Below are 24,491 nucleotides of genomic sequence, written 5' to 3'. Positions count from 1 at the left end.
CACCAGGGGGTCACCAGTGGACGCGTGGACAGCAACAGGGGATCAGGTCACCTGGACAGGCAGATGCTGAAGGAAGGGGCAGGGCCAGGGGCCCAGAGTCGACCCTCTGTTCCCTTCCAGCCCCCGAGGCCCAGAGGCTGGGGTCAGACCCAGGCCCCCGGCCGATGCGCTGGGAGGATGAGGATCCAGGCGCAGGCAGGGCAGGCCCCGCTCTCCACAGCCACCCACTCACTCCTGCGCTTCTTCTCCAGGCGCCGCAGCCGCTTCTCCTCGCGCCGCCGTGCCTCCTCGGCCTCCTGGTGCTGCCGGCACTTGTGGAAGTTCTCCACCACGACGCCCACAAACATGTTGAGCACGAAGAAGCTGACGATGAGCAGGAAGGAGATGAAGTAGAGCAGCATCCAGGGGTTGTGGTTGGGCACGGGCTGCGGGGGCGGAAGGGGAGAAGCGGGCGGTGGGGCACCGCAGTGCTGAGCCTCGGTGAGCTCCCACAAGCCCACCCCAGCTGTAACACGCTTACTGACTCCCGCTGCCCTCAGCTCAACTCCAGCCCTTGCTCTGGACACACAAGGGCCCCCTGACCTCCCAGCCCTGCCGAGCCCCTCCACCACCTCCTGCCCTCGACTCACGACTCCCTGAACGTGCAGCTCTCTCACCTCGGGCCTGTCCCTGCTGTCCCTCTGCCAACTGCTCAGCCCCTCTCCTCCTCCTGCGCTTGGTTCTAGACCCACAAGGCTCTGACCCTCCCTGCAGAAGCCAGCTTGGCGTGCTCTCCTGCACAGCAGGGGGATTTGTGAAGCAAATGCAACCCTGACTTACACTACCCAAGAGCAGCTTAATGGTGGAAGATTCAGGCTAGGATGGTGAGGGATGGGCCTCGGCTGACAGGGGGAGACACTGGGCTGTAGGTCCCGCTGATGCCAGTTTTAGACAACTGGGCCTCAGAGACACCATGTCCCTCCCCCACTGCCTTCTGCCCAGGCCCAGCCCACCCCCACCTGTTGGTCCACAGCAACAGCGTCCAGTCCATTGTACATGATGTTCACCCAGCCGTCCTTAGAGGCCAGGACAAAGAGGGACATCAGGGCCTGGAAGACACAGGAAGGGGAGGGCCTGGGGTGGTAGGTGCAGACAGCTCTCCATTTTTCTGCCTTCAAGAGGCAGAGAGACAAAGAGGCCTTCCCTGAGATGACAACAAACCATTCCTGAGGACCTACTATGTGCCTGCCATATACCCTGTGGACACTGCTGCAGGGGGAGGAGCACTAGACCAGGAGTCCTGGGTTCGGTTCTGAAAATGAACTCAAGAAAACTCATGGGCTCTTGTCCCCTCGCCCACAGAATGTAACTAATGCTTAAGTGCCTGCTTGCCAGGTCTGCTGAGACTTTAAACTAGAAGGTTCCTGACAAATATGAGGGGCCCTGGCACCATCACCCCAAGCTTGCCTCTAGCACCTGAAAACAGGAGCTTACGAGAGAAGTCAGGAGCCATGGGCACCGCCCAAGCTCTGCCACTCACTGGCTGAGTGACGTTGGACAAGTTCCTCAGCTTCTCTGGGCCCCAGCTTCCTTGTCTGTAAACGGCAATAATTACACTCACTAATGTGAGACTTCAAATGGAGGAGTGCCCAGGAGACACCAGCGAAGGTTCCTACACAGATGGCAGGCCAAGGCACGTTCGTGTCCCCTCAACAGGACTATGCGCTGGTCCTACAGCAACAGCACAGTGCCTCGCACACAGTAGGCACTCAATAAAGGCTTTCTGAGCCAGATAGCACCAGTGCCGTTCTTGCAGAGGCCCGACCACCAGCGGTTGACCAGAGGTCACACACCCCACTCCAGAAGCTCCCTGGAACTTCCAGCACACTCGCTCATTGGTTGTGGCCCAGGGCCCCGGGGAAGGGAAGTGGGGTTCTGGGATGGGTCTCCTGCCCCGCACGGGCCCCTCCTTCCCCGCGCCCGGGGCACAGAGTCCTCCTCTCCCCTTCCAGTTGGAAATGGTGCTGAGGGCTGCCTGAAAAGGGCTCAGGCCCAGGAGGTCAGAGCAAGGGGCACAGAAGGAGCCGTTGTGGCCAGGGAGGGACACGAGGCCCTCACATGCCAAGGGGCAAATGTTCCTGTGGGCTCTGGATCACAGGGGCCTGAAGTGCAGAGCCTGGGCCCGGGGCGCACACCGCTGCTATCGCTTCCCCATTTGCAGATGAGGGCACCGGACCGCAGACACCGCGACTTGCCTGAGTGGCCCAGCGAGCAGTCAAAGGCTCTGGGCCGTGCTGTAACTCCCCCAGATACGTGCTGAGAACACCTGACCTCTGGCTCCAGGGGCGTCAGCCTGGCATCAAGCACACCCGGGATGGGAAAGCGCTAGAGATGCTCCAGGGGAACAGGGCCCGGGGCCTGGCACTGAGCTCAGGGAGTTGGGAACAAGCTCATAAAATGCCCCCACAGGCTTTCCCTCAGCTTCCTGGAACATCTTTTTTTTTTTAAACCTCTGTTTTATCAACCATTGAGTCATTAACAACTTGAAAGGCACTGCTTCTGGAACATCTGGAGGGGCTGGGGGAGCTTCTGTGTCCCAGTTCCTGACCCCCTTTCCCTGCCCACTTGCTCCTTCTCTACGGCCCCATGGCTCCTCTCTCAGGGGGCATGAGGAGTGAGACCCCCAGCCATGTGAGGTGAGAGTTCCCACGGCATCCAGCCAGAGGGTCCCCGGCAGAGGAGCAGGACACAGGCCCGGGGTCCCACAGACCCGGGTCTCGTTCCCTCTTTGTGCGACCTGGGGAAGGCACTCCCCATCTGATCATACCCAGCCACTTGGCTGGGCCCTCAAGAAACAGTAGTTGTGGGGCGGGGGGACGTGCGGGGGGGTATGAAGCTCTTTGGAGGCAGCCCGCTGGGGGTTCTCATCCAGGGCACTACCTGATGGGCCACACCCAGCAGGCCCCAGGAAAGGGGACCAAGGGAAAGGCAGGAACTGCGCAGGGGGCCTGACCACCCACTGAGGTGGAGAGCAGAGTAGATGGGTGCTGGGGGGAGCAAGCCAGGGGCTTGCTATACTTTGTTACCACTGCCTGCCTGACAGGCCATCACATTCCCATTTTACAGACAAGGAAACTGAGGCTCAGAGAGCCCACACCTACAGTAAGTGGCACAGAGCCGGGATTCACACTCAGGTCTGGCTGTCTCTAGAACTCCTGTCAGGGTCTCCGGGGTAGGTGGTGGGGGCCAGGAACCAATGTTCACTGCAGCACCTCCTAAGCCCATGTACTCTGAGACGCTGAGCTCAGGATCTCTAAGCCTCACGCTGCCTGTGAAGTGAGTTCCACCCACACCCATTTTGCAGAAGAGAAAACCAAGGCCTAGAAAGAAGTCACAGGGTCAGTGCTGGCAGAGCAGGACCCCAGCCCGATCTGTGATCCCGGGCTGTGGCACTGAAGAGCTTGTACCCCCATCCACTGGGGGGCGGGGTCAGGGCAGGGGGACGTGGGCGGCGCTCACCTGGCCCAGATTGTCAAAGTTGTACTTGTGGTGGACCCAGCGGTAGTTGGCGGCCACGCAGTCAGAGCGGTTGGTGATGTTGCGGGTGTCCACACCCAGACAATGGTAGAACTTGCCCTTGAAGAGCTGGGGGGAAGGACCACAGGGTGAGTGGACCCATCTGCCAGTGCTCCCGGGGGTAGGGGATGCACGTCGGAAAGGGACCCACTTCCTCTGTGCCGTAACCTGGGCCACACCATCTCACCAAGTTCCCCAACGTGAGGTAGGGCTACTCTCAGCCCATTTCACGATGGGGAGACTGAGGCCCAGTGGTGTTAGGTAATTTTCCCAAAGTCGTATGAGGTTTAGAAAGGGGCAGAGCCAAGGTCTGTCTGATTTCTGGGCTCTTCCGCAAACCTCAGTATTGGGAATGTGGGCAGGGACTCCACGGGAGAAAGTTGCCTGCATATCCCTAAGGGTAAGAGAGAGAAGTAAAGGGACCGTCTCTCGGGACCCAAGCACTCTGCCTGGAAGGGGCAGGGCCACTGTCCACATGGAGTCGCATCAAGCCCTCCTGCCCAGGCGGCTATTACAGATCTCTCAGCAGCCCCAAGGGACATCTGTGCCCAGAGCTCCTCCACACTCCATCCCGAACACAGGGCCAGGCGAGGAGCCTGGGGGCCTCAGCTCAGGACTCAGACAAGAAAGAGGAAGGTCTCAGCTGTAGCTCAGACCCCAGAGGGCCCAGGCCATCCCCCGTCACACACTTTTATGATGTGCCTCATTCCTCCTCCCTGTCTAGCCCTAAGGCCCCATCCTATTCCTGGGCTCCAAGCCAAAATCCCAGTTAGCTCAAGGCCCTGCCTGTGTCAGAGACTCTCCATGGTCTCTACCCCCCAAAAAACTAGCCCCAACTTCTTAGCTGCCATTCCAGGTCTCTCCCACCTTGGGGCCCAGCCCACCGTCTGGCTCCTGTCTCTGCACCGGCCATATAGCCCCTGAGCTCACCCCCACACATCTGCCCACTCTCCCCCGAAACACCTTCCACCCGCGGACAGAGTGGGGAATCACTTCTCCTTCAAGGCCCAGTGCCCAGGCCACTTCCTCCAGGATGCTTTTCCTCTTGCCCCCAGCCCAGCCCAGCCTAGCCCTGTGTTTCTGCGTAGCTTGGACCCCTGTGATCCCATTTACCCAGCCTTCTTTGCACTCAGACATTGAAGTCTGTGTCTGCCCCACTCCCTGGACTGGGAGCTCGAGGCTGGGAGGGTCGTGGGTGCTCTACTAGGGCCACCTGAGCCCCCAGGTTGGTCAACACACGGTCGGGAGAGTTGAGCAGGAATGTGGAGCCTCTTCCCTGACCACGAAGCTCACCCCAGTGCCTGCCCAGCCTGAGCACCCCTCACCTGCACCCCCAGGATGCCGAAGATGATGAAGAAGGCACAGCAGATGAGGACGATGTTGCCAATGGGCTTGAGGGAAGAGATAAGGGTCTCCACTACCAGCTTCAGACCAGGGGCTCGGCTGATGACACTGGAGGCAGACAGGGGCCAGAGGCACCTTAAGCCCACAGCCGTGTCTGGAGATCGCACCCACTTTGCCCAGAGTCACCAGGGCAGAGAACCCCAAACCCCAGAGCTATATGTACAGCAGGGCACTATGCCCGAACTCCATCCCCTGGGGGTCCACACCTCACCATCATCTGGAGACTGAAGGCTCGAGATGGCAGTGAGCCACCCAGGGACACACAGAAAGTGGGTAGCAGTCCTGGGGGCTACCTTCAGCCCCGCCTTTCCAGCACCCCCCTCCTGCCAGGGTCTCCAGGCTCCTCCCCCAGGAACAGCATCAACAGCCTGGTCCCTGTCCCCGCTAATCTGGCATGTGCTACCAGAGGACTGAATGGGTAAGGAGGGCCGGAGTGAGGGGTCCACTTAGACCCCAGGAGCTTCACTAGACTGTGCAGGGCTTTCCCCATCCGCGGGGGAGGAGTCCTCACCGCAGGGGGCGTAGGGTGCGCAGGAGCCGCAGGACCCGAAGGACCCCTAGGATCTTGGCTCCCCCGGCTGAGGCCACGGAAACCACGATGTCGATGATCGACACGAACACGAGAAAGCCGTCTAGCACGTTCCAGCTACTACGCAGGTACGCCTGCTCACCGAAGTACAAGCCCAGCGAGACCACCTGGGGGCGGGGCGATGGGCGGAGTCAGCCGGACTCGTGATTGGAGCCGGGGCGGGGTGTGGCCAGCCTTAGCGAGGGGGCTGGGCGAGGTCAGGTGGGGCTGGAGGGGAGCAGTCAGGCAGAGGGCTGGGCAGATGGTCTGGCAGGGGACACGTGCCCCACCACCCCCTGAAACACAGGTCCAGCGGGCCACCCCGTTTCCTGCTGCCCGCACATCTGGCAAACCCAATTCAAAGCCAGGCGCTCTGGGAAGCATCTGGAAAGGAATCCTTCCCCTGAGCCCCACACCTCCAGCAGGTACCCGCATTACACGGTAAATGTTTCCCTACATGAGCCTTTCTCGCAGGATGTGAGCTCCTGCAGAGTGAGGACGTGGCTGACACCCTGTGGGTCCCTGGAGCCCAACCCAGGGGCTGGCACCTAACAGGAATGGGCCTCCCAGGCCCCCGTGGAATGTGGCTGATGGGCAGGTGAGTGACAAGCTTTCGGAGAGGCTCGTCCAGAACCAGGGTCCCAAGCTGGGGGTAGGAGAGGGTCCCAGGTGAAGCCTGGAGCTACCTTCAGCGTCATCTCGCCTACAAAGATGGCTGTGAAGATGTAGTTCGACACAGTGAGGAAGATACGTTCCTGAAAGAAGAGAGCTCTCGTGGGCCCAGGGGCTCCCAGAGCTGCCCTGCCACCTGGTCAGGCTCTAGCCTCCAGCCAAGGGGCACCCTGCTGTACAGTCTCAGTAGGCATCCCCCCCCACCCCGCCCAGAGGCAAGCTCCTTCCTACCACACCTCCGTCCATGGTGCTTGGTGTTGGGTCTGGCTGAGCTCTCCCAGCCCCCCAAGCCCTGCACAATGTCCCAGTGCAGGCCCTAGTGGCCTGCCCCTCCGCCTTGTCGCCTGCCCTGCCCGAAGGCTGCAGCCACTCACGGTGCTGCCAGCCTCGATCTGGGGCCTCTCCAAGGCGATGGTGATGCAGTTGAGAAAGATGAAGGCCAGGACGACATAGTCGAAGAGCTTGTGGGCGATGATGGTCTGACACAGGACTCGGAACCTGGGCCAGGAGGGGTGTGCATCACGTGAGTGTCAGTTTGCCCCTTGCCCCAGCCGGGAAAAAGGCAGAGGGCCCAGGCACACACGGGGACTGGGATGGCTTAGCAGAGCTGACATCTCTCTTCTCTGGCCACGCAACAGGTGGTGACTTTGTGGCTGCTCAGGGTGCCCCTTGGAGCGGCCTCCCCTGAGCACACGGCAAAAACCGGCAACGCAGGAGAAAGGGCGTCCGCCTTGCCCTGGCACTCAAGGCCTTCCAAACACTGCTGCAAATCTCCGAGCCCTAACCTCCAGCCACTCGGACACACATTCCCTGATACCCTCTGCTTCTGCCCCCAGGGCCTTCCCCCAGGCTGCTCCCTCTACCTGGACCACAACCCCTGCTTCACCTACTGGACTGGAATGCTCTCTGCCTCTAAAACCCAGCACAAAGGCCTCCTCCTCCAGGAGGCCTACTGATGCCCCTTCCAGATGGGAGCACCCCAGGCTACTTGAGGATTTGTACAACATGGTGCCAGCACAAGAATGGCCCAGACTAGGGACCTAGAACGCATAGATCCTCCCGCTTCCTGGCAGAACCGCCCCCACTGCACCATAGAACCATAGAACACTCTCCACCAAGCTTTGCCTGGCTTGGCAGAAATCTCTCCCTCCTAGCCACGCCAGCCTCCTACTCTGCCTTCCCACCAAGCCTGGACTTGCCCACCTGTTCTCGGGGGAGAAGAGGTAGACCGACCAGTCCTCGCGGACCTCGCACCAGTTAGGCTTATAGACGTCGATCATCTTGCGGACGCGGAAGCACAGGGTCTGGCAAGGCGAGGATGGAGTGCAGACGGGTCAACGCTGCGCAGAGCTGCCCGTCTCCGCCCACCCCAGCCATACACCAAACTGGGGCCACCGGATGACCTGCGAGCTCTCCCAGCGAGGCCAGGACCCTCGCCCCACCCAGGGCAGGCAGGGAGGGAAGAGCTCTCTACTGGGGGTCGGGGTGGGGTGTTCACTGGGGGGGAGCCCCGCCCCTCAGGCCCCGCCCCCGTTGACCCTCAGCTCTGGCCCCTGGGCCCCAGCCCCACTCACGTAGTCGATCTCCTCCTCGTCCTCCCCGCGATCCCGGCGGTCATCCATCTTGGTAAAGACATCCTTGGCGATGTTGGGCATCCTGCCGTTGCAGTCTTCGTGCCCGGGGACCGGGCCCACGGCCCGCCAGGCCGCCCGGGGGTGGGCCCCCACGGCAGGCACCAGCTCGGCCAGGTCCATCGAGTCTCTGGTGTCGAGGGACAGCGTCCGGCGGTGGTGGCGGTGCCGGTGCGCCAGGTGGGGGCCGTGGTGCACGTGGTGGGCGTGCGGAGTGTGCAGTGGCGCGGCCCGCGGCGGCCCCTCATCCCTGGTGCCCTCGCAGGCCCGGGGGCCACCGCCGCGCTCCGCCGAGAGCAAGGACTCGTGCTCCGCCGACAGCGGCTTGTGTTTGAGGCTGTTCCAGCTGGAGCGGCGGGCGGGCCAGGCCCCGCTGCGGCCCCACGGCCCGTAGTAGGAGCTCCGGGAGCTGGACTGCAAGGAAGCCACCACACGCACAAGTCACTGTTGGGGCTGAAGGCAGCCTGCACACCCGCCAAGGCCCTAAGAGGGCCACCGGCCTGGCGAGTGGGTGACAGAACAGGCTAGGCCCCAGGGGTCCTCTCCCTGCCTGGCTCTCACTCACGGACACGTAGGCACCTCTAGGATGTGGCCACATCTCCTCCCACCACCTCACTTCCCTTGAGAAAGCTACAGCAGGTTAGGGTGGTCTTCCCAGCTTACAGGTAAGGAAGAAGGCTCAGAGAGGGCCGTAACTGGCTTGTGGTCACACAGCTTGAAAATGGCAGAGGCCAGACTGGAGCTCTGGGATGCCTGACCCAAAGCCCAGCTCCTTATCTACACTTTGTGGCCAAGATACAAACCTAATTCTCCATAAGGGACCTACTGGCACTACTCATTCATTCATTCACTCATTCATTCATTCTTTGTTGCCGCATCCTACTTTACCGCTGAGCACCCAGGAATGCAACGGACATGGTCCCTGCCTGGTTCTAGCGGGAGAGTCTGGTCCCCTAAACCTGGGCACCAGCCTGAGGCTGGACTGACAGGCACTTCTCCCCTGGGTCCCGCACCACACACCCCAGCAGGGAGCACGCATCCAGAGCACCCCACAAGGACTCACGAGGGAGCGCTGGTCATAGCTCGTCCGGCCCAGTGACATGACACTGCTCTTGCGGGAGCCCAGGGCCACCAGGACAGGGTCCGGCTGCAGCGAGAGGCGGGGGGCGGGTGCGGCTGCCCCGGCGGGGCCCAGATGTCCACCCAGCGGGAGGTTGGGGTCCAGGTGCCCATTGGGGGTCATGGGGATTGGGCAGAGCTTGGGATCTGGAGGGGTGAGACGGAGACAGAAAGCGGGGACAAGCAAAGAACAAGAGCAAAAGAAGTCATGAGACAGAGACAGGGATGGGAACAGAAATAGTCTTTCTGGGGAGACTCCTCCACCTTCCCGGTTGGACCCCATGCCATGTGCCTCTCCTCCACCCTTCCTGGAGAGCTCTCAGCTTGCTTTTTTTTTTTTTAATTTTTCTAAGTTTTTTAAATTTTAGTTCAGTATAGTTAACATACAGTGTTATAGTGGTTTCAGGTGTATAATAGAACGACTCAACAATTCTATACATTGTTCCTTGGAGCTCATCACGTCAGCTTTTTGGATGAGCGGATCCCTTGCCTCCTGTGTTCAGTGCCAGCCCCAAGCTTCACCCAGCCTGGGAACCTCACTCCTGGGCCCGCTTCAGGAAGCAAGGCAAAGACGGTCCCGCCCACGTACCAACGATGACAGTGGCCCTGGGTGGGGGAGGCTTGTTCCAAGCTCCCCAGTGGTGCCAACACAACCAGAACCCAAGTGTCCTGAGGCCCGGGGCTCTTCCCAACAGGCCACACTGTGGCGGGGTGAGGGTGAACTGCAGCTCCCTCTGTGGCTAGAATTCAGGAGGGCTATGAATGTCACTGACCTCTTCTGGGGGGTTTGCGTGTTTCTTTCCATTATGAATGTAAGTGAACCACAGAGAATTAGCAGTCTGGGACCCTGGGCTTGAGGGGAAACCTGATGCTGTGCCCTTCACCCACCCAGAACTCTGGGGAAGGGTCCTGGTCCCCTAGGTGCCAGTGGAGACCTGTTTACCTCCACCGCCATCCAGGCCTTCCTGAAGCTTGTCAAACTCCTCCATGTTGGATGAGCTCTGGTCCTCGTCCGAGTAGGAGCGATTGGCATCACCCTGGGAGACATCCCTCTTGTTGGAATGCAGGTTGGCTCGGCCCTTCCCTTCCTCCAGAATTTTTCAATGGGTGTTTCACCCGCATTTTACAGATAGGGAAACTGAGGCTCAGAAAAGGAAAGCAAGAAGCTCACGAGGACCTGGGCCATAAACCCGCATCTGCCTGACTGCAAGTATCCCCTAAGCCTCAGAGAAGGGAGGAGGCAGGATCTAGATCTTAGGGGCTTTAGAATTTCAGAAATTGGGGAGAGGCAGGGATCCGAGATGCAGCCTCCATTTGCATGCTTCCTGTGAGAGGAAGCTCACCACCTAATTGGCAACCCCCTCCTTGGGACCTTGTTACCCGCTTGATGTCTGAGTCGCAGCCCTCCCCCCACACCTAGTCTGGCGCAGGCCCCATGGGGGTGCTTCCTTTGCCAGGGCTGCAGTCACCTCTGCCTGGAAGCCCTCCACCAGGATGGCCACCAGGAGGTTGAAGAGCACATAGTTGCCGAAGGTCATGAGGGCAACAAAGTAGAGGGAGGCCCAGGGGGAGGTGGAGGCCATGCCATTGTACAGGACAACGTTCCAGTCCTCCTGGGTGAGGATCTGTGGGGGAAGGGGGAACACAGCTCAGCCCTGGGGTACCCCCAAGCCCCAGCCCAGCCCACACACACCTACAGCATCTTCTTACATGCGTTCGGACACGGCCAGGGACCTTGCATTACATGGTCCTAGCTGGCAGTGCGCCCACCCGGCCCCTCGCTCACACACCCACTGCTCTGCCCACGGGCCCCAGCTCGCACACAGCCCACACTGCTGCCCTGACTCTCGCTCCCCACGGATGGGTGCTCCTTCCTGGCTGTTTCCCCACAGCCCCATCCTCTCCACACACTATCTGCTCGTTACCCCCCGCCCCTGCATGAGCCCACCCTTCCTCCTCCTGCCCCCACCCCCGCACCGTGTGCCAGCCCTTGATGTGCACACTCATTCAGTCATGGCTCGGTTATATGTGGGGAAATAGTCTCGGAGGAGAACCCCAAGGTGCCCAAGTCTTGGGGCGGGAGTGGAGGGGTAGGGATGGGCACCAGGCGGTTGCTCCGGCTCCCAGAGCCAGTGCAATGCCAGCCTGACCCCGCACCCAGACCTGTCTGCTGGAGGCCAGAACTGAGGGGCCTCCCTGGCAGGTCACCCGTCTTCTCTGGATTCCCCAAGGGGCCACCTCTGAAAAGTAATTGAAGCAGTGGTCCTGGGAGAAGCCCCTTCCCCTGACACACAGGAACACATGCTGTCGCTCACCTGGAACACCGTGACGATGGCCCAGAGCAGGGAGTCAAAGTTCTTCCTGTCGGGGACCGTGTCTCCCGTGTCTGTGCGGAGGCTGAATTTGCAGCCGAAGATGTGCATCCCAAGGATGCTGGGGGAGGAATGGAGGCGGCTCAAGGGGCCCACCCACCTCGTTTCATTCTCACAACCACCCGGTAACATGGCAGGGGGCAGCACTGGCCCCATTTTACAGACGCAAACACTGAGGCTCAGAGGCCAAGTATACGCACCCGCCCCGGGCCGTCGGGGATTAAGGGATGGTGTCAGGATTCACACCCAGATCCGGGTGTCGCCCGGGGCGGGCGGGGCTCACCTGAAGATGAAGATGAAGAGCATGAGCAGCATGCAGAAGGTGGCCACGTTGTCCATGGTCTTCATGAGCACCACGAGCTGGCGGCGGAGCGCGGGCATGAAGCGCACCAGCTTCAGCACCCGCAGCAGCCGGAAGGTCCGCAGCACCGACAGGCCGCCGTCNATTCCTTCATTCATCCCACGAACAACACGTTTCACGGGTCACTGCTGCTCCGGGGCATGCTCTAAGTCAGGGGCTCTTGACCTGGAGTCCACGGACACCCCCACGAGAAGTCTACGGCTGGAATTCAGGAGGTCTCCCCACTGACCTCTCTGAGATTCAACATTCTTCTGGTTATGAATGTAAACAAGCCACAGACAACAAGCAGTCCCTACGACTTTCTGACCAGTCAAAATCGCTGATATTTTTGTATCTTCTAACCGTTGATGGACAGATCTCCAAATATCACTTATACTCATCCTTTCTTGGGAACGATGGAGTCACAAGACCTGCCGCGACATCTTGCTATTTCATGCATGAATCGAGAAGTGCGTACAGTACTGAATGACAGATGTTTAAATATTTGGTAACTGTGTTTGGGTGTAACTGGTTTCCTTTGTGCTCTTACACGGTTTGCTTCCCGGCCGGGGTCGGTGCCTTAGGCTCCCCTCCTCCCCGCCCCCCTCCCCGGGGTTCTGGGCCCGCAGCCTGCGGGGGCGGGGCAGCACCTGATGATAACTATGGCGCTGTCGAAGATGTTGTACGGGTTGCGTAGGTAGTCGAAGAGCCCGAAGGCGGCCAGCTTCAGGAGCATCTCCAGGGCGAACATGCTGGTGAAGACCACGTTGCAGATCTCCAGGATGTTGGTCAGCTCCTCGGGCTGTGGAGGCATTGGGGCAGGGGACAGGGACCCGGTCAGGCCAGAGCACAGCCACGGATTGTCTCTGGATGCCCCTGGGCTCCAGGACCCCCAGGGAGGCAGGTAAGAGTCCTTGCTGGAGCACAATGGCCTTGAGAACCTTACAACCCAGCTGTATCTCCGCTGTCCTAAGGGTCCACTGAGATGGTGGGACCCCACCGGCTGACCTTCCACGCGTCTGGAAATGACGCCGGTACTGTGCACTGAGGGAGCCATCGTGACACCCATTTTACAGATCAGAAAAGAGGCTCAGAAGCCGACTTGAGGTCACGTGGCTGGATGCAGAGCAGGGCAAGAAGACAGGCCAGCCATTGCTAGAAAGTCCCTGTTTGCCCGTGACCCCATTTAGGAAGCGCTTCCCATGTGCAGGACCTGTTTTTGAACTTGACAGGCCTCGTGTCCCTTCATCCCACCCTAGAGCCTATTCTGCAGAGGACAAAGCAGGTTCAGAGAAGGCCAGGTAAGGAGCAGAGCCGGGATGTGAACTCAGGCAGCCCGGCTCCAAGGCTCCCACCCTTCACCCCTGCCTGTGCAGACCTCCCTACTGAGCCCTCCCCACTCTCCCCCTCCCCGGCAATGGTCAGCTCAGGATTGTGGGAGGCTGGAGAGCACTGTGCCCTGTGAAGAGAAGACAGAATCCGTGCACCTACTGTGTGCCACGCCAGCTCTTTCCTGTACTCAAGCACCCTGGTCGAGGGGCCTTACTTCACACACTTCTCAGTGGAAGACACTAGAGCCCAGGGAGGTCAGGGGTTAGAGTCACCAGCTGGTCAGAAGGGGACTAGTACCCCTGACCAGAGAGCCACCCCCTGACCCCAAAGATGATTAGTACCTGGTTTTTAGCAGCAGGCGACACCCTACAAATGAAACCATGTGAATATCGCTGTGTATAAAACAGGCCACATTCTGGGCCATAACTAAAAGACAGGATTCCAGGGGCACCCCCCCACCTCAGTTTCTTCATCCATGAAACGAGGGGGTGAAATAAGATGACATTCATTCCGGACCTTTCCACCAAGCGCCTTACAGGTTCCAGCCCCTCTTCCACGAGCCCTCTAGCACTGGGAAGTGTATGGTTTCTGCTCACCACCGAGCCACGATGCTCCCGCCTGAATCACTGAGCAGGGAAGGGCCGTTGTTTAGGCCTGACTGCGTGCCCACGCTGAGCTCGACACCCAACACAATTACTGACCCTCAGACAATCCACAAGGCCACTGTTGGCATCTCCACTTCACAGAGGGGGGCATGGAGGCTCCGAGAAGTGAATGGACTTGCTCTGAGCCACCCAGCCAGAATGAGGCAGAGCCACGGAATCAGACACATCGGAGTCAGACGCCATCCCCAGACAGACACAGAGCCCACCAGAATGCATCCATCCGTGCCGTCACCCATTCCCACAGTTCAGGCGCGCCACAGGTCTACTGAGTGGTTACTACGGGCCAGGCGTGCGCTACCCAGGGCGGCCAGTGGTGAGTGCATCAGGACGTTGTCCCTGCCCCCCAGGAAGCGTGGGCTCTGGTGGCAAAGCCCAGCACCCAAGCTGACAGTCGGTGGGTGCTAAAAACAGAGAAAAGTCGAGGGTGCTTTGAGGGACAGCGATCCTGCAGTCAGAAGCAGCTTCCTGGAGGAAGTGATGTCTCAGCGGAGACCCCAAAGCTGAGAGGGGGCACCCAGTGACAGGGAGGGGAAGAGAAGGTGTCTAGGCCGAGGGAGCAGCCAGAGGAAGAGCGGGGAGGTGAGAGAGCTGCCATCCATCGGTGCCCCCACGCCTAGCCCAGCCCCTCCACCAGGCAACAGGGTGCCTCCGGGGCCTGACTATGATTCCATTTGGGTTAAAAGGAGAAGAGGAGGAAGAAAACCCAATCTAACCGCCCACTCCGACCAGTGCCTGGGAAACCTAATAAAACTGCCAGCTCCTCTCAAGCCCAGAGAAAAGGAGAAGGCCCTGTTTCCATCTGTAATTACATTTGACTCACAAAACAGCCCCGAAAGTGGAGTGGGACCCTGAGAGGGGCCCTCAGTGGGGAGGGGCCGGGCCTGGTAGCCGTGGCTGAGCCAGGGCCCAGATGCTGCTCAGAGCTGCCAATTTCCCAGCCCGCTGAAACGACGACGTGGGCAGAGATGGAAAACGGGGCTGCTGACAGTCCGTAATGACGATCACCCGCTCTGGGCCACACACCCTCCCGCCCGCAACTGACTAGGAGCAGCCACTCTCCCGAAAGGTCACCTACTCGCTCCCCGCCCCCCCCCCCACTTAGAGCATCTGTTTCTCTAGTCAAGCGCACACCTGTTAATCTTCCTCTAATGGACCATCCATCACTCCCGCAAGCATTTTTCTGGGAGAGAGGCAGCGAGCAGGAGACACAAAGACGAACACAGACTATTCTGTATTGTGAGACGGAGGAGGAGGGTGTGTGGAGAGGGAGGGGGTCAGCCGTGAGGGAGGTGGACAGACAGACAAATATGGACACAGGGAGTGAGAGGCGACAAGGAAAAGCACACATGAAAACAAAAGGAAGGACCAAGATTGGGACCTTGCGGGAGTGGGTGAAGGAGCCAGGAGCGTGAGAGACAGAAGGCAGACAGCCGGCCAGGCAGAGACCTACCCAGTGGAAGAGGGAGGCGACAAAGGGCAGAAAACCACGTTAGGCTGGAGGCAGGAGGGAAGAGGGCAGCTAAGGAGGGGCTGCAACCTGGAGGCCCAACGTGAAGGGAGAGGGTCAGGGGCCCGCTCCTCCTGGCCTGACGCCAGGCGTGGAGGCACGAGGCTGCCCAGCCTCTGGCCATTTCTGCAGGGGTAAGTAAGGATCCTGCCGGGCAGGGGCCCCTCGGCTGTCCACGGGAAGCCATGGAGCCCGGTACCACCCCGTGCTGGTGATGGCAGTTGGTATTAAGGGTCTCCCCCCACACCAGTCAGCGCCAAGCACTTTCCATGAATTATCTCATCTAGGCCTCAAACTTTACGCCACAGTATCCCCATTTTATAGACGGGGACACTGAGGCTCAGAGGGAAGTGACTGCCCAGGGCCAGGGCCAGGAAGTGATAGAATCGGATCTCAATCTGAATCAAAGGAATTCTCCCTCAGGCCTGCCCCCCCCCCCCGTGGCCCTGACAGCTTCAACTGCCCCACTTTTCTGATTTGAGGCTCCAGTTCAGCATACAGACATGTCACTGCCCTGCTCACAAGCCTTCTGTGACTCCCCACTGCCTTGAGGACAAAGCCTGCCTTAAGACACTTTGCGGATGGACAGCACCTCCAGCCTCCTGGGCTGTCTCCTGCCCTTCGCGCACATCCTCCTTGAGGGCTCAGGGTCCTTTGGGGGAATGCCTGTGCTCCTGGTCCCTGTACCTGTCCCTCCTCTGTCTCACTGATGCACTCCTAGTCAACCTTCAGGATCCATCTCCAGTGCCACTGCCTCTGGGAAGCCTTCTATGACTGCAGCCTATGTTGGCTCTCTCCCCTAAGCCCCCACAGAGCTGGAATGTTGGGCACTAAGCCAGCCCATCCTCCTCTTCCCAGAGTCATGCCAGACTGGCTGCAGAAGGGAAAATAAAGATTGCTTTGAGCCATCCACTGATCTAGAAGCCTGGAATGCAGTCCCCTGGGAGCAGGGGCAGTGGACATGCCCCAGCCTGCTCCAGGAGGTTGCGTGCACCCCGGCCCTGCCGCCCAGTCAGCCTAATCCTCTGTTTCTTGTTGTCCAGTTCAGTGACCACCCTTCAGTTCCAAGATGGGATGGGCTGAGAGCAGGTTGCCCAGCTTGGGAGGAGTTGTGCGCCTGGACAGGTGAGTGCTGGGAGAGGGAGAAGCTGCCACTGGAGCCAGGCCTCCCCGCCCGGGCTTCCCACTGCCTCCTGTCCGCTTTGTGGAGCCTCCGCCTCTGTCTCAGCATCCTGGAGCCCTGCTCTGACAGTTGCTCACTGTGTCATCTGGGCAGGCCTCAGTTTCCCCATCTGCTCAGTGGCTATAAGACACTTGCCTTGCCTGCCCCATAGGGCTGCCATGAGGATCACAATGGGGGGGGGCGGGGAATGTGACAACACATGACAGCAGGTAGTGATGGAGGAATCTGCGCCCCCCCAAGCTGACCCCACCCACCCACTTGTCACGTAGTCTCAGTCACAGACCGTTCTGAGCGTCCCCTCTCTTCCCTTGGGCTACTTAGGAGAGCAGACTTCAGCACCATCTGACCACCTCCTGGGTCACAAGCAGGCCCCTGCCTGGATGACACCCCTTTTACCAGTTACCTCCTCCCAGGCCAGTCCCTGCAAGGAACAGCATCTTTGCCCATGAGGAACCTGGGACGTTGGGATCCCTTGTGATTGGGGCAACCACGGCTCCCTGCCAGGCCCCAGAGATGCCACCCCTCTGCGGTCACCACCCCTGCAGGAAAGGGGCTGTGTGCGTTCACCCGCCTTCTCCTGCTCCTCCCGGCTCTCCGCGCCTCCCAGCGGCCCTGGGCCACCTCTCCCTGCAGGCACCACCTCAGACAGCGCTGCTCAAAATAAACACGGGGGCGGACCGTTTCCCGCCAAGCGGTGTCTGGGCACCGAGGGGAATGGAGCAGAAATGCCAGCGGGCCCACAGCAGGCCCTGCACAGAGCTCGGCAGAACAATGCGTGCCACTCAGGGCTGCTTTAAAAAGAACATTTTTTAAAAAATTCTCCCTCCCCCTCACTTTTTCTTTAATCAATTAATTTTCCGAGGCCCCAGACAGCAGAAGGTAACCTCACCCCAAGGGTGGTGATGTGCAGCTCAAACAGAAGAGTCATCAATGGTTGCAAATTAGTGAGCATCGACTATGTGCCGGGCTTCCTGATTAATCCCCCGGCCACTGTGTGACCAGGGTCCGTGTGCCCATTTCCAGATGGAGCCGCTGCCTGAGGGAGGCCAAGGGACTTGCCAAGGCCCCCCCGCTGGCCAGTCGCAGAACCAGGAGAGGAGCCCAGGCGGGGGTGGCAGGAGGCATGTAGGGTAGAGGCCGGGCAGGGAGCCCCTGAGGTCAGTCAGGCCACTGGATAGGGGGAGAGGCTGTGACCCAGAGAACCCCAACAAGCAGGCCTCTGACAAATTGCCCTAATCTGCAGCGTATGCTGATTTCCATGGTGTAAATATTCCCACCATGGCCGATTTCAAGCTACCAACTGTTTAAAAACAGGATTTCAACATTCCTGAGTGTTAGAAAATTGGCTCTCGTGAGCCGATTCCCACAAGGCCTGGTGGGAACAGTACTCAGGCTCCACGGCAGGAGCACTGTGATAAGTCCCTCTCTGCTACCCGCTCAGAAGTGACAGCCAGTGCCCCGACATCACCTCATCCCCCACAGGGCCCCCCTCTGGGGATCCCAGGTCTCACCAGGCTTCTGCCCCCCCCCGCCCCCGTTATGCCTAGGCCAGGAAAGGCCAGAAGTCTGAACCCTAGGCGAGGGGGGTCTGGGCTGCCTGTCTCCCCAGCTTTACCCTGCAGAGAGCCTTCCCCCAGTCCTCCCCAGAGACCTTTTTAATTAAGCCAGAATGGCTGGCAAACCAGCAGCTCCGAACAGAGTGTCGCTGCAGCCCCAGGGGCCGCATTTAAGTAAATTGAATGAAGCCAGCGCTTGGAGAGCTAATGAAGAGAGAAATGAGAGTGTGGCCCACCCCAGGGTGCGGCAGCTGTGGGCGGATGGAGGGCTGCCGCAGAAAGAGGGCAGCACGGAAGCAAAGGGGGACCTCATTCTAAGCCCTGCAGGGGTGCCAGTCTTGCCACAGAAAGATGTGGGGGCAGATCTGACTCCTCACTGGCTGTGGGACCTCAGGTCAGTCACATCCCCTCTCTAGGCCTCAGGGTCACTAGCTAACAAATGGGGACCCTGTCTCTGAACTGCCCTCACCCCCAAAGCTCCAGCAGTATCCCCAATGGTCTAAGGGGCCTGGGACACACCATTCAACTCAGCCAAGACCCACTCTGCGCGCTACATACCCAGCGCTGAGGACGGAAGAAACCATGGGGTTAGCAGAGGAGGGAGACAGGGGCCAATCCTTGCACGGCCACCTCAGGGCCACCTCAGGGCCACTCTCAGTATCTTGGGGCTGGGTGGAGGGTGGACTAAGTGGGGGGTGTCAGGGACACAAGGACATCCTACCGGGTAAAGGCACTGCCCTCAGAGGAAGCTTGGCTGTCAGGGGAAAGGTCTGTATTTTGTGCCAAGGACAACAGGGAGCTGTGGCAGTTTGGGGCAGGGCTCACTCCACCTGTCTGGGGGAGAATGGACAGGAGGGCTCACTGGGAAAGGTGACAGCTGGAAGTCAGGTCTGGCAGGAGCTGACAGGGGATGGGCCATGGGTGCCTGGTGTCCAGGCTGAGCTGCTCAGGAAAAAGGAGCTGGATCCAACCCCCGCAGTCCCAGTACTAGTGTGGCTCCCCTCGCTCACTCGCTCACTCACTCACCCGCTGGGCAGACACCCAGAGCTTCTCCCTCCTCTGGGCTGGGTCCGGGGCTGGGCACTAAGGACCCAGTCGCCGTGAGCTGGGAGACAGACACACAGGGGGCGTTCCACAACCCGGGCTGCGTGAGGCCGGCTTGGGCCCAGGCACCCAGCCCTCCCTCCACACCCGTGCCCAGCCCTGCACCCGGCGCCCGCCCCCACTGGCCTGCTCGTGGTGCTCGATGCCCATGCTGACGGTGTTGACCAGGATGGCCATCATGATGCCCCGGCTGAAGTACTTGCTGTCCACAATGCCTCGGAGCTTGGCTCGGGTCTCCCGCCACACATCCCCGCACAGCCGGGTGGCCCCATCCGCCTGCTCTTCCTCATCCCCCCTCCCCAGCCCTGAGGAGGCCCCATCCTCGCTGCTCCCGGCTCCGTCCCTGTCGGCCTCTTCCGAGCCGCCGTCTGAGCCACCAGAGCCCGAGCCCTCCTGGCCCGAGTCGGTGCTGCCCAGGCCCGAGGGCCGCCGGCTTGCCTCCTGCTGGCAGCGGGGGCAGCTGGCAGGGTCGGAGGCCAGCACGGCGGAGATGGGCTGCACCAGCGCGTGGGGTGTCGGGTCCAGGGGACGGTGTTGAGGGCACAGCTCTGCAAAGCAAACACAAGGCAGGGGTGTTGCCTCAGGTCGCACAGGCTGGAGGGTCTCAGAGGCGGCAGTCCCTGCCCACACCAGGCCCCAACCTAACCCTGGGACACAGCCCTGTGTGTGCTTCAGGCTCCTGGGTTCCAGACTCTGCTCTCCCAGCAGGAGGCCGAGGGGCCTGTGCTTCCTGGGGGACTGGCTTCACCTCTCTGGGCTTTGTCTGCCCCGTGTAAGGCCAGGACTAGGAGCACCTCCTTGCCGGGCTGTGGGGAGGTTTCCACTGTGGCTGCGTGTGGTGTGTCTGGAACAGCACCTGGGGCACGCCTGCCTATTATCCTTCCTTGCGCCATCACTTCCTGGCCCGAGGCCCAGCCCTCCCACCATCCTGCCTGCTGACATCGGAGCTGGGCAAATGGCTGAGGAAGAGCTGCTAGAAGAGCCAGGCTGGTATGGAGGATGGACGCCCCTCACGGGAGCCTAGGTGGCCTCTCCATCTTCCATTCTCCCACCCTAAGGTGGGGCTTGTGTCCCAGGGAGGAAAGGAGGCCGGAGCCCTGGGCAGGGGCAGATCCTTGCTCTAGAAGCCCCCTGAGACGTCCCTCCTCGCAAGCTGAGAGTCGGGGCTGGCTCCTGGGGGCAGAAGGCATAGCAGGGAGTGGAGGGCAGAAGGTTCCATCCCCTCTACTGCCCCAGGGAGAGTTTCAGAAGCCTGGGCCAGTTTTGGATTACAGTTCTGTGATCTGTGAACCATTTCAGAGAAGTGTCAGGGAGGTTCTTTCTTCTTTATGTTTGCCTATATTTTCCTAGAATAAAGGTGCTTTGCTTGTGTGAGCCAAAAATAAATAAATAAATTAATTAATTAATTAGTAACATTAAAGGGAAAGAAAAACATGTAATGCCTACCCTTCCTTTCCAGATTTTGCCTCCAAATATCTCCCAATGCCCCGGACGAGGCCCTCGGACTGATTCATCCCCCCGGAGCCGGGGTGAGGCAGCCAGAAGCGCAGGGGTCGGTCCCATCGCAGCAAAGCCCTGCTCGGCCCCATTTGTACGTGGGGCTGGGCCCCCTGAAACTTGTTTCCCAGAGAAGGGGGAAGGCACGGAGGCCCCAGGGCAGGAGGCAAGTTATCCCTCCAGACACCCCCCTGAACTTCCCTCCACACAGGTTCCCTGGAGAAGGTGGGGGCAGCAGCAGGAAGCCCCTCCCTGCGTCACCCAGGAACACCACATCCCAGCCTTGCCCAGACCCTGGCTCCCCCGTCCACGTGCTGGGCCAGCCCACGGGCCACCTGGAGCCTCTTCCAAGACCATGCCTGGACGGCTGGCGCCCGAGGATGGGTGGGCGGCAGCTCTGAGCACCAGTTCTCCGCTTGCCTCCCAAGAATCTCAGATTCCCAGGACGTCAGAGCTGCAGGAGCAGGGCCTGGGGGCGGCTGACTCCCACTGCGCATGAGCCCTCAGCCTCCACTTTACAGAACAGGAGCCTGAGGCCCACAGAGGCGCCCAGGCTGCCCAGGGTCACACAGTGTTCACCTGCTCTCCAGTCCAGTCCCTGCTGACTTCTGCAGCACCAGCGGGGGGCCGGCTGGGGCCCATCTCCCGGGGAGCGCATTGCCTTCTGCGGGAGTGGGAGCGTTCATTTTCCTCCGGAGGCGGGCTCAGCAAACCCAACTCTGACATCCCTGATGCTATTTTTGTCACTGACACACCGTGTGACCTTAAGTGACTCCCTTCATCTATCTGGACCTTAGTTTTCCCGTCCGAAAACGGGATCTTGTTACTCGCTCAGCCCTCTTCTCAGGACTGTTTTCTAGAACAGATGAGAGAATGAATGGAGAGCCCTTTCTGAGCCTAACAGCCCGGAGAGAGATCACAAAATGGCACAGGGGTTCCTAACATGCCACGCCTTTGCAGGGTGGGGGCCACAGCCCCTGCACTCCAGGTGGCCAGCTGTCACTGCTCTGGTGTGCTAGCAAGCGTGGGGCGGGGGGGGGGGCAACAGGAACCGACGTAGGGGGCGAGGCAGGCCAAGTGGAGGGGAATTTCAGAGTTTTACCAGCCAGGATGGACAAGTGTTCGTTTCTTTCAAGTGTGAATCCCAGGGTTGGGCCTGAGTGCATAAGACTACACACTGGGATCCGAAAGGAATTCCTCCAGGGGGTGGGGTGCTGAGTTCCGCTCCCCCCCCGCCCCGCCACTGCCCCAGGCCAGCTCAGGCCAGGCCCCGGCAGGTGGTCAGGAAAGCGAGGACGAGGGAACAAGGGGCATGGACTAGCACTCTGAGGGAAGGCCTGGGTTCTGCACCTGCTGGACAGCTCTGCCGGCCCTGAGGAGATGGGGCGGGGGGCATGTCTCTGAGTCCCCAGCTGGAGGCACACGAGGCCTGAGTGGCCAGCCTGGAGGCCGTGGTGGGGGGACTACAGGGAGCGGGGTCACTTACTGTAGCACCTGGGCTCCTTGGCGTGGGGCCCGGGCTTGACGGAGGTGGGCGCCCCTGGGGCCGGGGCCTGGCGCCGGCTCTGCAGCGCCTGGTAGAGGCCCAGGGCGCGTCGCCTGGCCTTGCGCAGGATGTGGCAGATGTACTGGAAGATCTCCTCGTAACAGTCGCCGGGCTCCGCGTAGCTGGCCACCGTGCTGGAGGACAGGTAGCGCTGCCGCTGCTCCAGCATCAGCCGGTGCTCCCGCTGCTTGGTCTCCGAGAACTGGGTCGCTATGACAACGAGGCACAGGTTGATCATGAAGAAGGAGCCCACCTGTGACCAACGGGAGGAGAGGACAGGGACAGGAACAGAGGGGACGGATGGGTGGGGGGAGGCAGAGGTGGGGGAGAGGAAAACGAAGAGAAGGAGAAAGAGAAACGGTGGGGGGGGGCGGACAGAGGTGGAGCCGGAGTGATAGTGGCAGGGCGAGAAGAAGAGGGACACAGAGGCCGAAAGGAAGACAGGAGGTGGAGCAGGGACAGATCCGAGACACCAGACAGGGACGGGACAGAGCCAGGAGGCGGACGGAGACGGCCAGGAGTACAGAGAGACGACAGGAGAAACACCGAGAGGGAGTGACACAGGCTCAGAGGGTACAGGAGCGGAGGGCATGGGAGACGCAGAGCGACGGGGCAGAGCAACGGGGCACGAGGAGGCAGGGAGAGAGAGGAGCAGAGGGTGGAGGGCCCAGAGAGACGGAGAGGCACGGGCACAGATAGGGACAGGAAAAGATTGCTGAGGCCTTGCTCCGACAGGAGGCCAGGGCCCCAGGACGGCGGTGACCTGGGCAGCTCCCCAGGCCCCACTGGGACCTGCTTCCAAGCCCGTTTCCCCAGGCCCTCAGCCCCGGGGCCACAGCTGCCCTCCCACCTGGAACACCAGTGCTAGGCCAGGGAAGGAGGCCGAGCCCCAATCAGGCGATCCAGGCCCTGAGTCCCACACCAGCCCTGCCCTCACTCTGGCTTGACTTTGGCCTCAATTGGGCATCCAGACAAAAGAGAAGGTTCCTTCAGAAAGCATTTACTGGTATGGCTTTATCCGTGCTTGGATGGAGGCGGTGGGGAGAGGTCACCTCGTTAGCACTAGGAATCCTGCCACCTCATGACTCAGGGCCCCGGTCCAGTGGCCACCACAGGGAGCAGAGCCCTTCCTGCCCTGGTTTCCAGAGGGCAGGCCCCTCCCCTGGCCTTTGCTGAGCCTTTGAACGGGATCCATGGGCCCTGCCAGCAAGGGGAATGGCTTTTCATCCTCCTCCAGGCCACCCTCTTACAGGCCACAGCCCCAGCCGCTGATTCACTCTTCCCTCCCGTCCCCCAGGCCACAGATAGGAAGCTGGGCTTCCAGGGTTATCAGGGGAGGCCTTCCTGGCTGGAAGACTCTGGAAAAATTCCCTGGTAAGATGTCCCTCATTGGCTCTCTTGGTCACGTCTTCCACAAGCATCTCCTGGGGCCCTGCTCCACACCAGGCCTGTGTCAGGGGTCACGAGGAAGGAGAGGGCACAGCCCCTTCCCTCTGGGAGCTCACACCTGTCAGGTTTCTACCCAGCCTGTCTCCACAGCTGCTGCCTCTATGGCCCCGGCGACCCACCCCCATCCCTTCTGGACCTCCATTTTCTCATCTATGAAGCTGAAGGCTCAGGCAAGACAAGCTTAAGACTTTTCCAAACAGGGGAGCACTGGGGACCTGAGTCTGAGGGCTGAGGACCTCTCGCCTCGCTGGGGCTCCTCACCTGAGGAATAGAGGGGGCTGGTGGCCCTGTGGGGCCAGGGTTGTGACGGCAGAATGACAGCATGGTCGCTCAGGCTCTGCTCTCAGGGCCCTTCCCAGCTCCTGGAGAACTCAGCATCCTTAGCCCCTGCCAGGGCCCCTCTCCTGTGACAGGGCCACCTGGGACCCAATAACGCCAGCGGTAATAGGAGCAGGGCTCACTTACTGAGCGCTTCCTGTGTGCCGGGCCACACGCTCTGTCTCCTCCAATCTTCCTGAGAGCCCATAAGCCTGAGGTGCCATCCCTGTCCCCCACTTACTTACTGCGGGCCAGGGGAGCTAAGGGGCCTAACTTGGGTCACGCTGGGAGTCACCAACCCCACGTTCCCACCCCTAACTGCATCCAGAGGGGCAGACCACATTCTCCAGCCCCTCTCTGAAATTCGAGGCTCCTCTAGCAACCCCAGTGGTTTGAGGTCCCCCCGCCAGGATGCTGTCCATTTCAAGGTCTCTGCGCACAGCCCCCTGCCCAGAAGGCTCTCCCCCCGGCCACCTGTCCTGAGCCGTTAAGGTTCCATTCTGGTATCGCCTCCTCGGGGAAGCTTCCCACTCCCCCCTCCCTCCTCCAAGCTAGATTAGAGAAATCCTTTGGCCTCCCTCAGCCTCTCAGGCTTCCTTCTGTCATGGCTCCTAACAACCTGTCCGGTCACCGTCAGCTGTAGCCCATCTCCCCCCCACCCCCAACCCCCGCC

At 60.5% G+C, this 24,491-nt stretch overlaps 1 protein-coding gene across 1 annotated transcript in view; it reads right to left on the bottom strand.

The window, feature by feature from the left end:
- CACNA1I (calcium voltage-gated channel subunit alpha1 I) overlaps positions 1-24,491 on the bottom strand; it is a 97,328-nt gene that overhangs the window by 12,302 nt on the left and 60,535 nt on the right. The window contains 17 exon segments of the mRNA XM_034643687.1: positions 233-425; positions 999-1,088; positions 3,499-3,624; positions 4,881-5,007; positions 5,471-5,655; positions 6,214-6,282; positions 6,574-6,697; positions 7,403-7,503; positions 7,774-8,244; positions 8,894-9,096; positions 9,893-9,986; positions 10,419-10,574; positions 11,265-11,382; positions 11,605-11,770; positions 12,292-12,463; positions 19,135-19,556; positions 21,992-22,304. Of these exon segments, the coding sequence (XP_034499578.1) occupies positions 233-425; positions 999-1,088; positions 3,499-3,624; positions 4,881-5,007; positions 5,471-5,655; positions 6,214-6,282; positions 6,574-6,697; positions 7,403-7,503; positions 7,774-8,244; positions 8,894-9,096; positions 9,893-9,986; positions 10,419-10,574; positions 11,265-11,382; positions 11,605-11,770; positions 12,292-12,463; positions 19,135-19,556; positions 21,992-22,304 (3,130 nt within the window).

This window comes from Ailuropoda melanoleuca, chromosome 15 (genome assembly GCF_002007445.2).
Source record: "Ailuropoda melanoleuca isolate Jingjing chromosome 15, ASM200744v2, whole genome shotgun sequence".
In the NCBI taxonomy this organism is placed as follows: domain Eukaryota; kingdom Metazoa; phylum Chordata; class Mammalia; order Carnivora; family Ursidae; genus Ailuropoda; species Ailuropoda melanoleuca.
This window is presented reverse-complemented; position numbering and strand designations above follow the sequence as displayed.